The sequence below is a fragment of the Hyperolius riggenbachi genome, chromosome 1 (assembly GCF_040937935.1).
Source record: "Hyperolius riggenbachi isolate aHypRig1 chromosome 1, aHypRig1.pri, whole genome shotgun sequence".
In the NCBI taxonomy this organism is placed as follows: domain Eukaryota; kingdom Metazoa; phylum Chordata; class Amphibia; order Anura; family Hyperoliidae; genus Hyperolius; species Hyperolius riggenbachi.
In genome coordinates, this window is record NC_090646.1 from 562,428,727 (window position 1) to 562,448,720 (window position 19,994).

The 19,994-nt window shown below is 40.0% G+C and overlaps 1 protein-coding gene and 1 long non-coding RNA gene across 4 annotated transcripts in view; one reads left to right on the forward strand and one right to left on the reverse strand.

The window, feature by feature from the left end:
• The window catches only part of PCSK1 (proprotein convertase subtilisin/kexin type 1), a 79,795-nt gene that overhangs the window by 38,361 nt on the left and 21,440 nt on the right, over positions 1-19,994 (forward strand). The window contains exons 2-10 of the mRNA XM_068247497.1: positions 2,002-2,106; positions 2,887-3,000; positions 5,073-5,219; positions 5,529-5,605; positions 7,786-7,874; positions 11,680-11,852; positions 14,740-14,952; positions 15,984-16,084; positions 18,183-18,416. Of these exons, the coding sequence (XP_068103598.1) occupies positions 2,002-2,106; positions 2,887-3,000; positions 5,073-5,219; positions 5,529-5,605; positions 7,786-7,874; positions 11,680-11,852; positions 14,740-14,952; positions 15,984-16,084; positions 18,183-18,416 (1,253 nt within the window). The remainder of the gene's footprint in view (positions 1-2,001; positions 2,107-2,886; positions 3,001-5,072; positions 5,220-5,528; positions 5,606-7,785; positions 7,875-11,679; positions 11,853-14,739; positions 14,953-15,983; positions 16,085-18,182; positions 18,417-19,994) is intronic.
• The window catches only part of LOC137526850 (uncharacterized), a 468,244-nt gene that overhangs the window by 16,451 nt on the left and 431,799 nt on the right, over positions 1-19,994 (reverse strand). For 2 of the 3 annotated variants that reach the window (XR_011023120.1, XR_011023121.1), the window contains 2 exons: positions 18,190-18,349; positions 1,000-1,144 (listed from right to left, as the gene is read on the reverse strand). The exons of the other annotated variant lie outside the window; for it this stretch is intronic. This is a non-coding gene — a long non-coding RNA (uncharacterized lncRNA). The remainder of the gene's footprint in view (positions 1-999; positions 1,145-18,189; positions 18,350-19,994) is intronic. 3 annotated transcript variants of the gene reach the window in all.

Sequence of the window (19,994 nt, forward strand, 5' to 3'; positions counted from 1 at the left end):
CAGCAGTCATCAGCATACCATATGTACAAAAAAGAAAGTTAAAATTTACAAGCACAGTACAAGTACAACAGTACCAATAAATTATAATGGAAACTGCGTAATATACAATATGCAAACTGTGTAATGTGCACTATGTCATTTGTGTAACTTGCATTATACACACACAACACATGCAATGCTTGTGTAACATGAGCAAATGGCGCAATGCATGTTATAGAAGCAACGCATTTAATGTAAGTTGTGTAACGTCTGATAACATTTACATGCACTATCTGCACATGTAAATGTTAACGTTCTTTTGTGAATATACCTCATAGCGTGTACCAAGTCTAGTGGAAGCATAAAAAGGCATCAAAATGTAGCATGTTGTGGTTTTGCCTATTGATACAAACACACACAATGCACAAGTGGAAACAGTTTGGTGGGTTTCTATGGAAAATAAAAACAAAAAAGAACCATAGGCCTAGGAAACAACAAAATGCAGGGCCGGGCCGAGGCATAGGCTGGAGAGGCTCCAGCCTTAGGGCGCAGTGTAGGAGGGGGCGCAGAATTAATTCAGCTGTCATTCCTAATTGTGTATTAAGCAGAAAGAAATAAGAAAAGGGGATACATAGCAGTGACTGCAAGCCAGATAACTAGATATTAAGGTGTTGGGGAGGTTGTGGGCCCTGGGGCACCTATTAGTCTAATAGCAATCAGTGTGGGGCGGCTGGGGTGGCAGAGATGGAGGGGCGCACTTTGGTGTCTCAGCCTTGGGTGCTGGAGGACCTTGTCCCGGCTCTGACAAAATGCATGCAGAGAAATGTGCCAGTGGGATTGAGTCTTAGTGCAGATAGAGCCTGAGCTTTGGAACACATCAGGGGCATCCATGGAGCACAGTTCTTTGTCTGGCTTGATGTATTGAAGCTCCCAGTTCAGACAATGAATTTAGTATTAATAGACAGTGCTCCGCTCTGTTAACATGTGATCACAATTCACCCCCAAAGGAGTTTCACTCACCCAGCCTGTTTGACCACTGTGTGATTGGTCAAAGATCGCTCAGGAGTTGTCCAGCGTCTACTTCTGCAAGTTGTCAGATGTGCAGCGATTGTTCCTCCTGCTGTTGTTCAGGCCCAGTTGATGTAGTTTACAGGTTTACCTCCTTCTGGGAACGTGAGGTGGATATTAGCCCCTTGTTCATCACAACATTAAACAAGGTTGTTCTGCACTGGCATTGCTTGCAGGCTTTGGATTCCTTGAATACTAGCCTTAATAAGAAATATGTCCTCTCTCTCTACTGGTGTATGTATTGCTAATAAGACCCTTGGTTTACTTAAAGAGAAACTCCAACCAAGAATTGAACTTTATCCCAATCAGTAGCTGATACCCCCTTTTACATGAGAAATATAATGCTTTTCACAAACAGACCATCAGGGGGCGCTGTATGACTGATTTTGTGCTGAAACCCCTCCCACAAGAAGCTCTGGGACCGCGGTACTTTTGGCAGTTTGTTACAATGTAACAAGGTTCACAGACAGGAATTAGCGGTTTACAGCTCTCTCTAACAGCCAAAACAGCTAGGAGCAGCTACATAACCTGCCCACAGTAAAAATGTCACCATGTAATAAATGTCAGAATGTAAATCGGGGAGAGGAAAGATTTTACAATGAGCAAACACTGACTAAATCATTTATACATAATTATTGTAAAAATAAGCACTTTTTTATTACATTATTTTCACTGGAGTTCCTCTTTAATGCCTACATAGACTCAGGCTGACATGGAAAGTTTTTTTTACAGGCCCTATCCTGTTCACTATGTTACTGAGAGAGGGGGGGGGGGAGGCTGCTGGGGGAGGGGTTCAGATGCAATCAGAGGGGCACAGTGATTCTCAGTGGGGGCCAGTGCCCCAGCATGCCCGATTGTAGCGCCGCCACTACAGACTGCAGTGGGACCATGTATATCTAGCCTAATAAAAAATTTTTTTCAAGCTAAGCTAAACACCAATTTTAACTCTTACAGATTGGACCGCTTCAGAATCATTATTTATTCAAACACACGGAACACCCTAGAAGATGGCGGAGGAGCGCCCCACACATTACAAAGCGCTTAACTGACGATGAGCGGGTAAGTTATCATTGCAACTGCATGCTCAGGACATGGATGTAGTGATTGAGCTGTCAACAAAAGGAGCAGAAAGTCCAGCACTGCTTAGAGCATGTATTGGTGTGTAATATACACATAAGCATTTCAGTTGTCTGTTATAGTGCTTTATTGCTATTAGTAATCCTTGCAATGCTTGATGATACTGTATTTACATACACCTGTTTCACTCACATAAATGTACACAGTGATGTATAAACTGGGAGAATACCAAACATGTTGATTTTCTATACGGTTGACATATAATATGCTTAAAGGAACACTATCGATTAACATGTTTTTTTCAATTGAGATAGGAATTGTTAGGGAATGTATCTAATGTACAACATAAACATTTGTAATAATGTGTGAAACCTGACACCTGCTTCAATATTACACTGTTCTTAGCATGTCTGACTGCAGAGATTCACCTATGCAAATGAGACATTCCAAATTTAGCTAAAATCTATACACACTGAATTACAGATTTTGCCTTTGATATTTAACATGAAAAGTATGAAAATGTTTACACGGCTACTTAGACATTATTTGTACATTGTCATTTTAGAACACTTGGTTTGATAGTGTTCCTTTAAACTTTCACTTATGACTCACATGTATGCTGAGCTCTTATAAATATCAGTGACTCCAGAATATCCATCCCTTTATCTCTCCATTTATTCTGAAAAGCAATGTAACGCTTGTAGTAGCTGGATCTGTATGAGCTCAGGAGTGATATAATGCCTTCATTGCTGTGCCTCACAGGTGTTATGGGCGGAGCAGCAGTATCTCAAGCAGAGGAGTAAGCGTGGCTATGTGATGAAGACCGACTCAGAAGACCTCTTCAATGATCCTATGTGGAAGAATCAGTGGTATTTGGTAAGTGCCGCTTTATAATCATCTTCCTTCATGAATATTTTGTCTCATCATTATTCAATTCACTAGAAATGTAGGGCTAGAGATCGTCAAGGCTTTTCTTACACTGCAAATGGCAATTTACTATTCCTATTTGCATGGAAGTATCTGAGCCAATCGCAATGTTTCCATTACTACTGGCTCCAATACCTCCTCGGGCGGGACCTAGAAGTCCCATCTCTGTCCATCGCCTGGCAGCCAATCCAGGAGGGGGCATTGTAGCCCCCACATCACACATTGAGATGGGGGACCAGGAAGTAATAGGAGCCTGAGCGTGTCAGTGCAGTGTCTGGTCAGGCTACACTGCATCGGCTGGGGAGTGGAAAATATTCTGGGCCTCACCACACGCTGCTCCATGCGGGGAAAGCATGCCTCCTCATAGACTATCACATACACTGCTCAGCCTTTCTTTTTCTGATCTTAAAGATGAGAATACACGTAAAAAGGAAAATAATTACCTTTATCAGTGACGTTACCATTCTCTCCAAATAGCAAATCACTTCATAATCCCAAAGCGATCATTTATTTTTCATTAGTATGTTACAGTTATATTTAGTCAATAAATGTTAAAAGGTTTCCTTGTTCACATCCCAGCAGTCAGTGCTCTGTTGCACTAGCCACTTAGGTTGTTGACCTTAGAATGCACTACTTGAATGAGAAAAACAAACAAACAAAATGGCTGCACTCCTGTCCACTTATAACCAATGTGGTCCAGCACTTCACTTCCCATGTGTACACAACTCTTGGAGTAAATCAACAATATACTTTTATAAAGAATACAATTTCATTTTATAGTGTATTAAATAAAATGTTAACAGAGCTCTTTTATGAGCACACTTTCATTGTATTCGCTTTAGATGAATAGAATACTTGCAGAAACTGTGCATGTCATACATATACTGGGAACCTTAGCCTTGCATCACTTTTAAGCAAGCCTACAGTACTTCAAGAGGTGGCTTATTCCCCCAAGTAAGGACACATTAACCAATGGATTGACTTGTGAAGGGGATCTTTTACGCTAGGCTCTGTTCATTATGGCACACGGCAGCATGAAGCTTAATAATTGCATCCTCATAAACTTGTATTATATGAACGGGCACTTGATGTAAGAGGGTTATGGAGGCTTGTTTCAGCGGTGTGATTAAGGCACTATTGGTGCATGGAAGATCAACACACCAGGAAATTGGTATTGTTTCAAAGGAAATAAATATGGCAGCATCCATATCCCTTTCACTTCTCAGCTACATGCCAATATAGGCCCTATTCACTAAATGTTTGCTAAATTGCCGTCCATCCCTCCCTGTGGGTAGCGTAGTGTACGGTGCCCCAGCAATGTGCATATTACCTAGGCAACATGGGTTGTGTTACCTGTGAGAAGTAATGGCAACATTTCCATATGCAAAGCCCTTGTTTCCTTCAAACTACCCCACATAGTTGGTCGCTAGAGTTCCAGTTGCTTGTGAGAAATTTTGTGTCGTTTCCATCCTTGTTTGACATTTACCTACGATATTTGTCTCAGAGACGTGACAGAAAGGTAGAGGAAATCTCCCTAAAGCGATATAAAATCTCGTTTCTAATACTTATTATAGATACCGCAGTTTTGAGATTTATCCCCAGCTACTGTTCAGATGACAGCTTTGCCATTTAGAATTTACCTCAATATCAGCACCAAATGTAGCAGGAACAGGGAACACACCAACTATCACAGGCACAGGAAATGCACCAAGTATCATTGACACAGTAAATGCAGTAAATGCTCCCAGTATTGCAGGAACAGGAAATGCACCAAGTTTACAGGGAATGTACCAAGGCTCACAGGAACAGGAAATTGGATTAATATTTCCATTGAGGACAAATATAATACTAAAATCTGACAGAGGTTCTACTTTACGTAATCTACGTAATACATTTGTTTCCCTGAGCGCTTTATCTTGTATTGTGTAGAGGTTATACTTTATCTAGAAATAAGAAAACAATCCCTGGAAAAATGTACAGATTATTATAAATAAAAATATGATTATAATATTATTTTTCAGAGAGACACAAGAGTCAACCCAACATTACCGAAACTGGACCTACATATCATACCAGTATGGAGGAAAGGGATTACTGGGAAAGGCGCTGTTGTAACCGTTCTGGATGATGGCCTGGAATGGAACCACACAGATATCTATGCAAACTATGTACGTATAATCAGAATTGTATCTTACTCATATAAAAAAAAATGTGTCCTTTATGCTTATGCATATTACTTGTTGTTTTGATTTTTTATATGAATCTTTATTTACGGTACTTGACTTCTGTTTACGTCTGTTCGGTATCACGAGTGTCTCACACTGAACAGAGGGAGAGACTTTTGCTTTAATATTTACATTCACAAACGAACAATCTCCCTCTATTTGAAAGTACAAATTTACATTTTTGTCAGAGTATACTGCAATGTAACCTAATTTATGATGTATGTCATTATAAAGCAATGATTTGTATTTTAGGATCCAGAAGCAAGTTATGACTTCAATGACAATGACAAAGACCCATTCCCAAGATATGACATAACAAATGAGAACAAGTAAGTGCAGCAAGTCTCCCTACAGTATTGTTGTCAGTCTAAACTCAGATAGAATATTGCCATTTACAAACATGTGTGTGACTGTCCTAAGAAACCTTCTATTAGGTATTTTATTGGTAAAAGCTGATACAATAAAGGGCTGTTATTTTTGTTGCTGTTATATTTTGTACTTCTTTATAACAAGAGACTCTGAACTGAGATAAATAAGAAAGAAAGATACCTTGCACACTATTGGTATGTTTAGGAGCTATGTGTCTGCATATTTTGGTATGTGGAGGTTAGTTGGGGCGCCTCATAAGACAATAAATGGCTTGTGCCAGACACTGAGGTCAAAGTGGGAGGAACTAAAACCAATGCAGGTGAGGAAAGGTGCTGGTTAGGAATATTGGTTAGGTTTAGAGGATTGGATACAGGGCGGTTAGGATTTAGTTGTTAGGGTTAAAGAGTGAATGTTAGGTATCAGCAAGTGGTAACTTTAGAGGGAGTTAGGTTAGGTTAGGCAACCCATGGTTCTGTATAGTGGAGCTTTGTATTGAAGGGTCTACATTTCACGACTGCAATCGAGAAGATTTTATACTGAAGAATAAAGACTTTGTGCTGTTCCTCAAAAAACCTCTATAGTCTTAAGACTGTTTGTGGATATTTATTGTTTAGTCGGGTGGAACTACACTTAAATATTTTATCTGTGGATATTGTTAATTTTAGGGGGAGGTTAGGTGTCAGAAGGGGTTAATATTTGGGGGCAGTTTAGATGTTGGCATCAGGAAGGGAATTTAGTGTTTAGAATCAGTTAGGGTTAAACAGTCGATGAAGGTGTTGTGCCACTCGTTTCATGCTTGGTTCAGCCATGTGACTCAGAAACTACATAACCGAAAAGACCAGTTAGGTGGTCAGGGAGATGGAATGTTAAAAGGGTGGATATTTTACAAATTCACAATTCTGCAGATCTGCTCAATTTGGACCTGAGCTTCCTATTATCAGATACAGCTGGATGGATAAGTGCTCTGTGCTCCGGATACATTCCATCCTGCAGTTGAAGGATTGTGTTGCCACAGAGATAACATTAGTAATAGGCTTTCTGATGTGTTATCCAGAAAAGCTTTTTTACATGTCTGCATTGTGATGAATCAGATGCTGTTGCCTAAGAGAAGCCCGGAGCTCCCAAATGCAAACAACCCAGCGCTGTACTGTAAATAGTTATCACACCATGGCAATGCTTCAAGAGTTTCACATGTTTCTCTAAGCATACAGAAAATATCAGATGAGAGTCAGAAGGCCAGCTCAGCTTAATCACTCCAATCCTAGGTAATGCGGGTTGTGCTAACAGCGCAGGGCATGCTACCTGTGGGAGACTCCCTGTGCACATCAATTGTATAGTCATTTCATGAATACCCCCCATAGTGGCCAATACTCTTGTCTCACAGCACTAGAGCCCAAAGTTTGATTTCTAGTGTGGACACTATCTGCATGGAGTGAAGTTTGTATGTTTTCCCAGTATTGTGTGTGTTAACGCTACCTACATATCAAAAACATACACTCAAGTCGGTTGCCTTCCTCGAACTAGCTGACCTTAGATTGTGGCAGAATAATCCAAAGGGTCTACACACTCAATGAAAGAAAGGTTGTTTTTTAATCACATAACATGCCAGATGTCCATTCAATCACCCACGAACGTTTCAAGGGCCATGGCGGGTCACCGTTGTCAAGGTATTTGACAGAATGGTAACTATAGTAACTTATTTACAATGGTGTCGAATACCTTGACAAAGGGGACCCGCCGTGGCCCCAAAACATTCATTTTGCATTGACTTTACTAGTCCCACACCTCGCTATCCTAAATGCTGTGCGACTCTCCTTAGACTTTTAGATTGTTGCAGGGGGGGCAGATTAGGATTGAGCAGCTGGTGAGCTTCTTGTGTGCTTTGAGTCCTACAGGAGAAACATGATTTACAAATGTTACGTAGTGACTGAGCAGACTGGTCAGAAAAAGACCAGGGAAAATATTTAAGTAGAGCCACAATTCTATCCAATGTGAAGCTGAGAACAGCAACATGTTTATTAAGCACAAGATATTAGAGCTGTACAGGATGCAGGCTGTGTCTCCTGAATTGCTTTAAATGTACATTTTTATGCTTGGCTGGAGCAAAGTTTAATGGCTGTCCTTCATTTGTGATTACCAGACATGGAACGAGATGTGCGGGAGAAGTGGCAATGGTTGCAAATAACCACAAGTGTGGAGTTGGTGTTGCTTTTAATGCTAAAGTTGGAGGTAAGCTTAATATTTAATTAATATTTAAATTATTATTTGTCCACCCTCTCCATTTTTAATGCTGGGAATACACGGTTCGTTTCTGCCGCTTGATTCTGCGTCCGATCGTTTTTGCCGCTCGATTCTGCAGTCGATTCTCTTATCTTCCGCTCGTTTTTCTTATCTTTTTCTATTCACTTCTATGAGAAATCGAGTGGCAAAACGATCGAACGGGAAATCGGACATGTTGGAAATGATCTATCGAGCCATATAAACAAAGCAAAAAGCTATGACCTCAACAAACCGCACCAAATCAATATGATTAGAAGTACAGTATACAAAAATCCATCCTTTATTGAAATTATACATAAAAGTCTAAAACCATCATTAAAACATGATGGGGAAGCAATAATGACCCCAAATAATGGAAAATTGGAGGATATATAAAGTGCTGTAAATGATGCAATAAATCACTTAAAATCTGAAAAAAGTGCACATTCAATAATGCTGGATCGCTCTAGTGTACAATATACAACAATACATATCCGTGGTAATATATAACAACCATATAACATGTAAACTTAACATAGGTCAACAAATCCCTATAAAAAAAATATATATATTTTTTTGGATGAACAGCCAAAGAGCTCCTCATGTCTGTTGTTACATTATCTATCGAGCCATTTAAATGACTCAAAAACGAACCATGTATTCCCAGCATAAGTTGTTAGATCTATGGAGCTCTCAGTCGTCTACCACCACCCAATTTATTCCTACGCCTTCTATAAAATTACTACCACTATAATAATACTACTACTAATAACATGCCTTCAAGAATAATGGCCATAGGGAAGTGTTATCATAATATCTTGCCCCAATATATTTATGGAGAGGAGGTAACTTGAGTGCTGCTGCTGCTGCTGAGCTGGGGAGGGGGGCTGCAGTACCAGAGCTGGGGGTGGCCAAAAAGCTCAGGGCTGGTTCGGTAAAGCTTTGGGAAAAAACTGCAATGGTGGTTTTGGGGAGTTGGGGCTGGTTTTCAGCCACCTTTCTGTGTGGTAAATTTCTGCAAACGAGTGAGTAAATTTATTTTTGATCGCTGAATCATCACTGTTACTAATCATTTATTGTTGCGTGCACTTAAAGCGATCTTTAAGATAAAAGCTATCGGTGGAGATTTGCATATTAGGAGACATTTTTGCCAGTGGCGTAGCTAAGGAGCTATGGGCCCTGGTGCAAGTCTTACATGCCTCCCCCCCCCCCCCCCCCCCAAGCACTCTATACATAGCAATTGATATGGCGCACCAAAACCTGCCAAGGACAACCACAGTGTGGCTGTTTACCAATACTAGTGCTGACAAGCTAGTATACTATGTGTTGCATTTTTTTAAGTACTGCATGCTGCTTTTTTGGCTAAATCCTTGTGTTTCTTGGACTACGGGCAGCACGGTGGCGTAGTGGTTAGCGCTCTCGCCTAGCAGCGCTGGGTATCTGGTTTGAATCCCAGCCAGATCAACATCTGCAAGGAGTTTGTATGTTCTCCCTGTGTCTGTGTGGGTTTCCCCCGGGCACTCCGGTTTCCTCCCATATCCCAAAAACATACAGATAAGTTAATTGGCTTCTACCTAAATTGGCCCTAGACAGTACATGCACTACACGATGCATACATAGACATATGACTATAGTAGGGACTAGATTGTGAGCCCCTCTGAGGGACAGTTAGTGACAAGACTATATACTCTGTACAGCGCTGCGTAATATGCTGGCGCTAAATAAATACTTAAATAAATAAATAGACTATTCAAAGTTATTATACGGATAAATAAAGCACTTGCAAACAATAAGCCACATACCTGCAGAGGAAAAGACAACTCGAGTGCATCCATGTCTTTGCACGTACATCTGTAATACTATAGTGTACAGAGCGCTTCTGCCCACAGAAACACCAGGCACAGCTATATCAGCTGCCCCTCTGTCTGGAGCTGTGAAATCATCTCTGTGCAGTATAGTGCTTATACATATAATCATACCCTGCATACTCCATCTACAATGAGATACAGATGGTGGAACACAGCGATACTCCATTAGAATCTTCATTATGGATTCATGTTATTCAAGGGGAACCTTTAGAGCACCATCTGCACATTGCTATGCAGTATTTAATAGTAGTAAATATTGATCTGTCACTAGTAAAGCTTTCACTTGTTCATTCACAAGGCATGGGGTAATGACATGACATCATGTAGGCTACTAACACCAGCCAGCCTGTACTAGAGAACTAAAATGTGAGCACTTATTCAGCCAGACATCATGGAGATAACTATATTCAGTTCAGATAATGCAGCCTACTATCTCGCAATGTCCTGCTGACAGTACTTCAGCAGAAATACTTTGGTGCAGTAACTGACAGAAACACCCTTCTTGGTCATGCATGGTTCTGTTCACTGTGGAATAATGATGAACCTTAAAGGGGCACTATGGTGAAAAATTATAAAGTGTAAAATATGTGAAAACATATACAAATAAGAAGTACATTTTTTTACAGAGTAAAATGAGCCATAAATTACTTTTCTCCTATGTTGCTGTCACTTACAGTAGATAGTAGAAATCTGACAGAAGTGACAGGTTTTGGACTAGTCCTTCTCTTCATAGGGGATTCTCAGGGATTTATTTATTTTCAAAAGCACTTAGTGAATGGCAGTTGCTCTGTCCAACTGCCAAAAAACTGTGCAGCGAGCAGGGAAGCTGGCCAGCATCATTGTTTAAATCCTTTTTAGGGAATATCTTTATAAACAATAAAAGCTTTGTAGAGAATTCCCTATGAAGAGATGGGCTAGTCCAAAACCTGCCAGCAATGTCAGATTTCTACTACTTACTGTAAGTGACAGCAACATAGAAGAAAATCAATTTATGGCTCATTTTACTCTGTAAAAAACGTACTTCTTATTTGTCTGTGTTTGCACATATTTTAAATTTTACAATTTTTCGCCATAGTGCCCCTTTAATGTTGGCAGTATCAACAGATTTACCTAAGCTGCAGTATAGTAAAGCAACCACAAGATGTCACTGTAAAATGTAAAGTGCTGCACTGATCTCTATGATATTGTGATTTCCTGCTATCACTCTGTGTTTCTCTCTGTTCTAAGTAAGGCCTGGTCCACACTAGGTCCGGAAACGTATCCGTGGCTGCGTTTTTCAAACCTGATGAAAAACGGAGTCCCGGATACTAATGTTCAAAATAGCAGCCAGCCTCACCCAAGTAAAAAACGGATCCGTCTGCGTTTGCGGGGACCCGTTTTCAAAACCTGAACGGAAGGTTCGGATCTGCTGCATTTTCACGCAACGGATCAGGAGCACGGATACACGCAGGGGTAGTGAAAAGCAATGAGAAAACGCATCTCCAGCTCCACAGGCAAAAAACTGATGTGAAAACGGATAGCCTGAGCTTTATGATTGGCCCAAAAAAATCCTCCCACTCCTTCCTAATGATAGAGACGTTTTCTGTCAGGGAAAAACTGAACGGAAACTGATGCACTTTCATCAGTTTGCAGTACGGTGGTACTTCCCCTGATCCGGACTGCAGTGTCCGTCCTGCAACTGTGTCTAGTGTGGACCCAGCCTACGCTGCATTACCTGATGGTGGTGTATGATTTATCTCTGCATGATTTTCTTCAGTAAAGAGTTCTAACTTGTTATACTGGGTGCCTATCTGTTTGTACAGATCATTCTGCTCCATCAGAATGAAGGGAGAGACTCAGGTCAGCAGCCTTCTGTAGTTTAGGTATGGATTTTGTTACTACTAAGGTGTTTTTGCTCTTGTCTTCAGGGATTCGAATGTTAGATGGAGTTGTTACTGATGCGATTGAAGCAAGTTCCATTGGATTTAATCCTCAGCATGTGGACATTTATAGTGCCAGCTGGGGGCCAAACGATGATGGCAAAACAGTGGAGGGCCCTGGCAGACTAGCACAGAAGGCCTTTGAGTATGGCATCAAACAGGTGAGATACTGTATATGATACATTTGTATATAAAAGGAAGGAAAGTAAAGCTAAATGTCATAAAAAAAATGCTATCCAACTGCAATATTTCATCTGGATTTAGGGAATTGTAAGTAACACGGAGGTTTATTTAGCCACCTGCAATAAAGTTACTGTGTGCAAAGAGCGCATGGTAGTTTTACAGGTAAACCCAACAGTAAAATAGCATGTGTTGCACAATTAGCATGGGCTGTGTTACTTAGGAAATGCATAAGTTACCGGTGTAGCATGCTGCAAAAAGTGCAAAAAGAGGACTCATTTTTGAAAGCAAATAAGAAAATTCTATCTGCAGTTAAGTGCTAAAAAATTATTATCTACAATGACCTTTGTTATTTTGACTGAAACTGTTCTCCTTCCTTTATTCCACCTCTAACACTGGACCAAGCTAACTTGTGTGCCTTTGGTAGCCTAATTACCTGTAAACAAATTGTGATATTCTTCACACTGTTTTTGATATAGGCCTATTATGTAGTGTTTTGGAATAAAACATACATTAAGCTACGCAGGTGAAAGAACCAATGGAAAGAATATCTGTGCTACAGCCCAGAAAAGACACAGTGGGGCATATTCATCAAGCTACATTAAAAATACCATGCACAGGCAGCACACAGCACTTTTACAGTTAATGGTGCCAGGTATGTTGCACGAGTTGCACAATTAGTGCAACCCATGTAATGTAACTGGTGTAAGTGACAGTAGTATACTGTGCGCTGCCCACGCAAAGCTATTAAGTGAACTGGCCCAGTATCTCTATTCCAGGCATCTCAGCATAGGATACGACATTATTATTATTTAGTATTTATATAGCGCCGACAACTTCTGCATCGCTGTACATAGTACAGTAAATATTGTCTTGTCACTTAACTGTCCCTCAGAGAAGCTCACACTCTAATCCCTACCATAGTCATATATCTATATCGTGCAGTATATGTATTGTAGTCTTTAAAGGGGAAGCCAATTAGCTTACCAGTATGTTTCTGGAATGTGGAAGGAAATCACAGTGCCTGGAGGAAATACAGACACAGGGAGAACATACAAATTCCATGCAGATAATGCCTTGGAACATCAGGCTGATTATCATAAACAAATTGTTTTTACTAGTAAACTAAATAAAATAAAAGCAATAGAAAATGACTGCTTTTGTAAGAAGATGATGCCTAAAAATAATGTAAAGATCAGACAAATAACCTTCTGTAGCCCCAACACATGGAGCCCAGGAGCAGAAGAATAGGTTATTGAGAAATACCTAGGTTACAAGTGCTTGTTCAGATGGATGTCCATTTACTCACTGCCCATGGAATAATACAAGCACTTCAAACGGTTACACAACATGCACCTGTGTATGTCACTTAGACTGCACATAGCCTTGTGTGTAGAAGAATGCATCCATAAATAATGAAAAGTAATACCTGAAGTGACCTGTGACATGGTGCTATATTTACAAAAAAATTGCTGTGCGCAGGTAGCGCACACCAATTTTGAAGTTGTTTACTCATGTAGCATAACATGCGTTGTGCACACAGTTTATCTGGCATTTTGTGCACAACACTCGCCTTGCTTCTATAACCTGCATTACACCATCTATGTTGTGCAGGTTATAGAGGCCGCGCACATGCTGTGTATTGTATATAACGTGAGTTGCGCTGGGGTGCAATGCAGGCTGCATTACTTGCATAAACACTGGTAAAACTGCTGTTCGCTGCTTGGGCATGGCAATTATACTGCTCTCTTCAGTGAATATGCTACTATTCCTACTAAGAACTTGTCCGACATTTATTTCATTGCAAAGCTTAAGAAACTCCACCGTTTTTTTATGCAGATAATGTCCAATGTCCTGAAATGTCCTGATCCCTAAAAAGTAATTAAAAGCCACTTGCATCTAGCTAAGGAGCTGATGCAGGATTATGCAAATTATGTGTCTACATTTTTGCAGCTGGAAAATGGACCAATCAGATTACACCTTGATGGGATTGGATTTGTCCATTTTGAAACTGCATGAGTTTGCATACAGAATTTGTATAATCCTACATCAACTTGGAATTATTTGCATCTCATTAAACAAACACTCCTGATAACTGAACCTTTCAGCATGATCCTGAGTCATTGGGGTATATTATTCACTAAACTGCGGCAAGCAGAATAAAGAGTATAAGATTATGCTTTATGCATGGTGTGTGCATCATACTGTAAGATTCTACACAAGTTAATCTTATAACTGCAATTTAATGAATATACCTGATTGTTTATCATGGTTTTTTTTACATCACATTGACATGGTTGCTGTTTAAACTTGAATATATTAAAATGAAAAACCAAAAAAGGTAAGGGCATATTAAAAAGCAAGTTAGGTATGAAACTCTGCATTCTTCTTCGCTCTCAAAGATTATTTACACCATAAACTCTATTACCACAAAAAAATTGGTAGCAGAACAGCATTCATACAGTTAATACAGCACTTTCTTTTTCAGTAGGCAGCTTCTGGCCACATCCGAAAATGTGATATCTTATCTTTCGTCTACTAATTGTAGCTCACAAAGGAATGTAAACATTAGCAGCCTGTTGGAACTGAGCTGCCACACATAGTAAAAGCAGAGGCAGCTGAGAAATGATCACTAGATAGATTTTAATATATACATACAGCAGCTGCGCAATAAAATGCAATGGCTGCTTTCAGAGCAGATAAACTGTATTTTGGGAACTTGTAATTTGCAGACAGGCAGTATTACTTGTGCACAAAAGCAAATATGGAAACTTTATGGGTAATACAAAGTAGGAAAACAGTTGTATCCCACTGTAACAATAATATTAAGGTGCCAAGAGTTATTTATTTATTTATTTTTATTTAAAGGGACGAAATGGAAAAGGCTCAATCTATGTGTGGGCCTCTGGCAATGGTGGTCGGCAGGGTGATAACTGTGATTGCGATGGATACACAGACAGTATTTACACCATAAGCATCAGCAGTGCATCCCAACAAGGCCTGTCTCCCTGGTATGCAGAGAAATGTTCCTCCACATTAGCCACAGCTTACAGCAGCGGAGATTACACTGATCAAAGGATTGTGAGTATAAAGACATTCATTGCGTGTCCTTTATATGCTATATGGGTTGATTCATGAAACCCCCCAAAAGTTGCCGCATGCAGGCAAAGCATAGCTCATTTACCAGTATTACTGCAAGGCCTCAATTCACTAACCTTAAAGAGAACCTGTACTGAGTAAAAATATTTAAAATAAACACATGAGGTAACCTCAAATGAACATTACATAGTTACCTTGCCATCAGTTCCTCTCAGAAGCTCACCATTTTCTTCTGACAATAATCCCTTGCAGTTCTGACAATATTTTGTCAGAACTGAAGTGTATCAGTTGCTGTAAGTTAAATATCAGTTGCTGCCAGTTACAGCTGAGAGGAAAACTGATGTACCAGGTAATGTCCATGTTTCCCTATGGCTCAAGTGGGCGATGTTACAGTTGAACTGTGTGCTGACCAGAAAGCTGTTATGGGTAATGGCCATTTTCAAAATGGAGGACGGAAAATTCCCTTGATCACAGTGAACAAACAGGACGCAGGACAGGAGAAAGACACTGAGGAGTAGACTACATGGAAGGTATGTATGACTTGTGTATGCTTATTTTGACTTTTAATTTTCAGTTCAGGTTTTCTTTAACTCCTCTCTTTAATAACTCTTCTGAGCTGTTTTACAGTTATCACCATGGTGATATAATTGTGATAATTGTAAAACAGCTCAGAATAATTATTAAAGACAGGAGTTAAGGTTAGTGAATTGAGGCCATTGTGCAAACAGTGCAACTCGCGTTACCTAGGTGTTGCTACTAAAGCATACACTACCTGCATGTTACCTAGGTAACATAAGTTGCCCTATTTGTGCCATGCGCACTATGTCATTTGTGTACACTCTGGTAAAAAGCCATGTGCTGCCTGCGCGTGTCAATTTTACCATGGTTTTGGGAATCAACCTATAATGCGGTTTTCTGCATATACAATATGTGAATTGGAATGTTGTACAGAATAATAACTGAATATTCAATGACCTGTGCAATGGTATTCACACATTTCTATCAATGTTTAGATAAGTGCTGATCTACATAATGATTGCACAGAAACACACACTGGGACGTCTGCTTCCGCTCCATTGGCTGCTGGGATCTTTGCTCTAGCTCTTGAACAAAAGTAAGGATTTCACAATAATTTATCCATTTCTACACAAAGAAGGTTTTATTACCTTCAAAAAAAATTATAATTAAGGCGTTAGTTTACCTACACTTGACTGTGTGTACGGGTACTGATTACACACATGCACAGTGCACACACATGCATGTGCACACACACACACACACACACACACACACACACACACACACACACACACACATGTGCACCCACATGCACATACACACTCACGTGCACATGCAGGCGCACTATTATAGTGTATGTATTATGTGTATAACAAACAGCTGCAACATTGACTTATCCCTATTTTAAGATTGCCATACCCTCTCCAGTCTAAATTGTTAAAGAAGCCTGTGTTGAACACAAGTATACCTTGTTACTAATGAAAACTTAACTTTATGACATTTTATCCATACCCAAATGTAGCTTCATTAACGTTTTAGGCATGACACAGCAAATATTAGATTTGGTCGGTTAAAGAGGAACTGTAGTTAAAAATAACAATTGTTTATTTTTTACATTTACAATATTAATTTATAGACTATTTAGTCAGTGTTTGCCCATTGTAAAATATTTCCTCTCCCTGATTTAAATTCTGAAATGTATCACTGGTGGTGACATCTTTAGTTCTCCCGGGTGATCTGTACGGAATACTTCTTGAGGGGGCCATACACTTATACTATTTCCCGCCGATATACAGCAGATTCGATCACTGTGATCAAATCTGCTGTGAAATCGTTTCGCAAACGCTGACCGAATGATCGATTTCCATCCGGAATCGATCGTTCCCGTCAATCTGTCCGCGCGGAAGATTTCGATCGATCGCTGGCAGGTCGGGAATGCGTCGATAGCAGCGTTCAAATGTCCAACGACCGACGCTAGCGGCAATACATTACCTGATCCGGCCGGCGCATATCCCCGCTGTCCCTTATCCGCTGGGCTCTGGCAGGCTTCACTTCTTCCTGTCCCGTTAGGAAATTTAAACAGTAGAGCGCCTTCTACTGTTTAAACTTCCCCCGACAGGAAGTAGAGTGAAGCTGGAGCCCAACACGGAGAAGAAGACAGCGGAGACCGGGGGACTCGCGCTGGCCGGATCAGGTAATGTATACGGAGGAGGGGGGGGGAGGGAAGGGGGGCGGCAGTTGGCAGTGGCAGCTCCACAGATTGTGAATCGGTTTCAAAGTGAAATCGATTCAAAATCTTTTTGCAGTGTAGGCAGCCATTAGATCCCTCTTTGATCAGATTCGATCACAGAGGGATCTATCTGCTGGTCGATCTGGTGGCAATCGACCAGTGTATGGCAGCCTTTACTGAGAGTTCTATAGAGAGAGAGAGAGAGAGAGAGAGAAAGAGAGAGAGAGAGAGAAAGAGAGAGAGAGAGAGAAGAGAGAGAGAGAGAGAGAGAGAGAGAGAGAGAGAGAGAGAGAGAGATATTGCTTGTTGGAAAAAGATGTTATTTCCCAAAATGCAATGAGGTTTACAGACAGCAGACTGTCAGGACCTTGGTCATGACATCTCATTGTGGGAGGGGTTTCACCAAAATATCAGCCATACTAACCTCACTGATGATCTATTCGAGAAGAGGTAAAGATTCCTCATGGGAAAGGGGGTATCAGCTACTGATTGGGATGAAGTTCAACCCTTAAAGTTCCTCTTTAAATAGCCTTCTGAGTTCTTATATCTGAGCAATCCAAGGGCTTGCTGGAGACATCTCCTTGTCAGTGTTCCAGGCACTGAAACTAGAGGTGACCAATGAGATACTGCTGACCAGTGACCAATGAGATTGGCCTAATCAGCATCACGTTTGCACTCAAACCAGAACAACTAGTCTCTCATTGACCATGCCTTCTACCTTCCTGTGGATAGAGTTATACCCACATAATGGACTCCAGCTACTTTTGAAAGAAATAACAAGGCATCCTCCATGCAGAATGGAAATTCGTATAACAAAGGTGGCCAAATTATGTAACTACAATTATGAGATAATTGTAATACTGTCACTGTTTCATTCCTGAGAACTTGTGTCATGTTCATATCTAGTCTAAACAAGGTGCACAGTACATACCTTGGTTAACATGTAAATCTGTGTTTCTAATAGTCCTAACCTGACATGGAGAGATATGCAGCACCTGGTGGTCTGGACCAGTGAGTACGATCCTCTGGCTAATAATCCAGGCTGGAAGAAGAATGGTGCAGGACTTATGGTCAACAGTCGCTTTGGGTTTGGTCTGCTCAATGCCAAGGCCCTTGTGGATTTAGCTGACCCTAAAACATGGAAAGGCACCCCAGAGAAGAAAATCTGCGTTGTTAAAGACAGTGATTTTAAGCCCAGGTATGAACACCATAGCAATATGTATCCAATTAAATGTCATTGGACGTAATATACAGTAAAATAGGGAAACCGTGTAATTTAAACCATGTTTAGCTACGGTAGGCAAACGCTTTCCTGAAACTTTGGACAATCTGAAAACACCGATAGCCAAAAACTTATACGTATAAATAAATCTGAGAGATAAACAGAGAAAGGAAAAACGCCTTATTAATGTTAACCGAGTAGGAAGTGAAACTTACAGGAACTGAGTGGGTAATTTAATAGATTATAAAAAAAAAAAAATTGCAGAAAAAAAAGTGTGCAGCAATTTTAGTGGTGTTTACACAACCAACCTGTGTTTGCGCATACAGTACAACTCAAGTTATCTATACAATGAGCAAGTTGCTTCTGTAATGTATGTTACGACATATGCTAAAAAAGCAAGGCACGCATTGTGTTTATTGGAGGAGAGCTTTGTGCTGACCAATAAGTTCTAGCTCTGGGAAGATCAAGCTGAAATGATACAGCTAATCGTGTGATGTCATTGCATGCCACTGGGCTATGTTTGTGTTTGTGTGCATGGTCATTAAAGGATACCCGAGGTGATATGTGACATGAGGTAGACATGGGTATGTATGTACAGTGCCTAGCACACATATTACTATGCTGTGTTCCTTTTTTATTTCTCCACCTGACAGAGTTAAATATTAGGTATGTAAGCGGCTGACTCATTCCTGACTCAGACAGGAAGTGACTACAGTGTTACCCTCACTGATAAGAAATTACAACTATAAAACACTTTCCTAGAAGAAAATGGCTTCTGAGAACAGGAAAGAGATAAAAATGGTCAATGCTACATAGAATTTAGCTCTGGCATACTTCAATGAATGTGTCATTGAGCAAAAACAATAAAACAGTTAAAACTTAAAAGTAGATTTAAACATAAAATAAAGCTGTGGGATATCTTAAAAAGTCATTTATTAGGAGAAGGAAGATAGATACAATTGTTTATTTCATTTGTTTATTTTTGCCTCGGGTGTCCTTTAAGCACTAACCATCCTGGCACAAGTGTCTTTTTGATGTGGCACTGGTAGCTCCATCCATTTAAAATTTTAAACAGAGCGCTTCCAATGCCAAATGGGCAGTCTTGCTTGTAATCTGCTAATTCCAATTACGCATATTTTCACATATTTTTTCACAATTACAGCCATAAATAATTACGGTTTGGACATTTAATTGATTTTGTGTATTTCATTTGAAAATCCCTGTAAATTTGTGCTGACTTTGGCGGTTAATAGCAAACCCTCAATACATGCTAGTGTCACAAAAAAGGAATTTTTTCAAAGACCTTGTAGTATTTGAGAAAAAAAAATTGATGTTAAAAATGAAAAAGTTTAAAAAACTGTTTCTTTGCATTTTCAAAATTGATTATCTCAAAAACTTCAAGGTATTTAAAAACAATTTCCTTTTTTGTTGTATTCCCACTCTTCCCCTTAAAGGATACCCCTGACATGATGAGATAGACATGTGTATGTACAGTGCCTAGCACAAAAATAACTATGCTGTGTTCCTTTTTTTCTTTCTCTGCCTGAAAGAGTT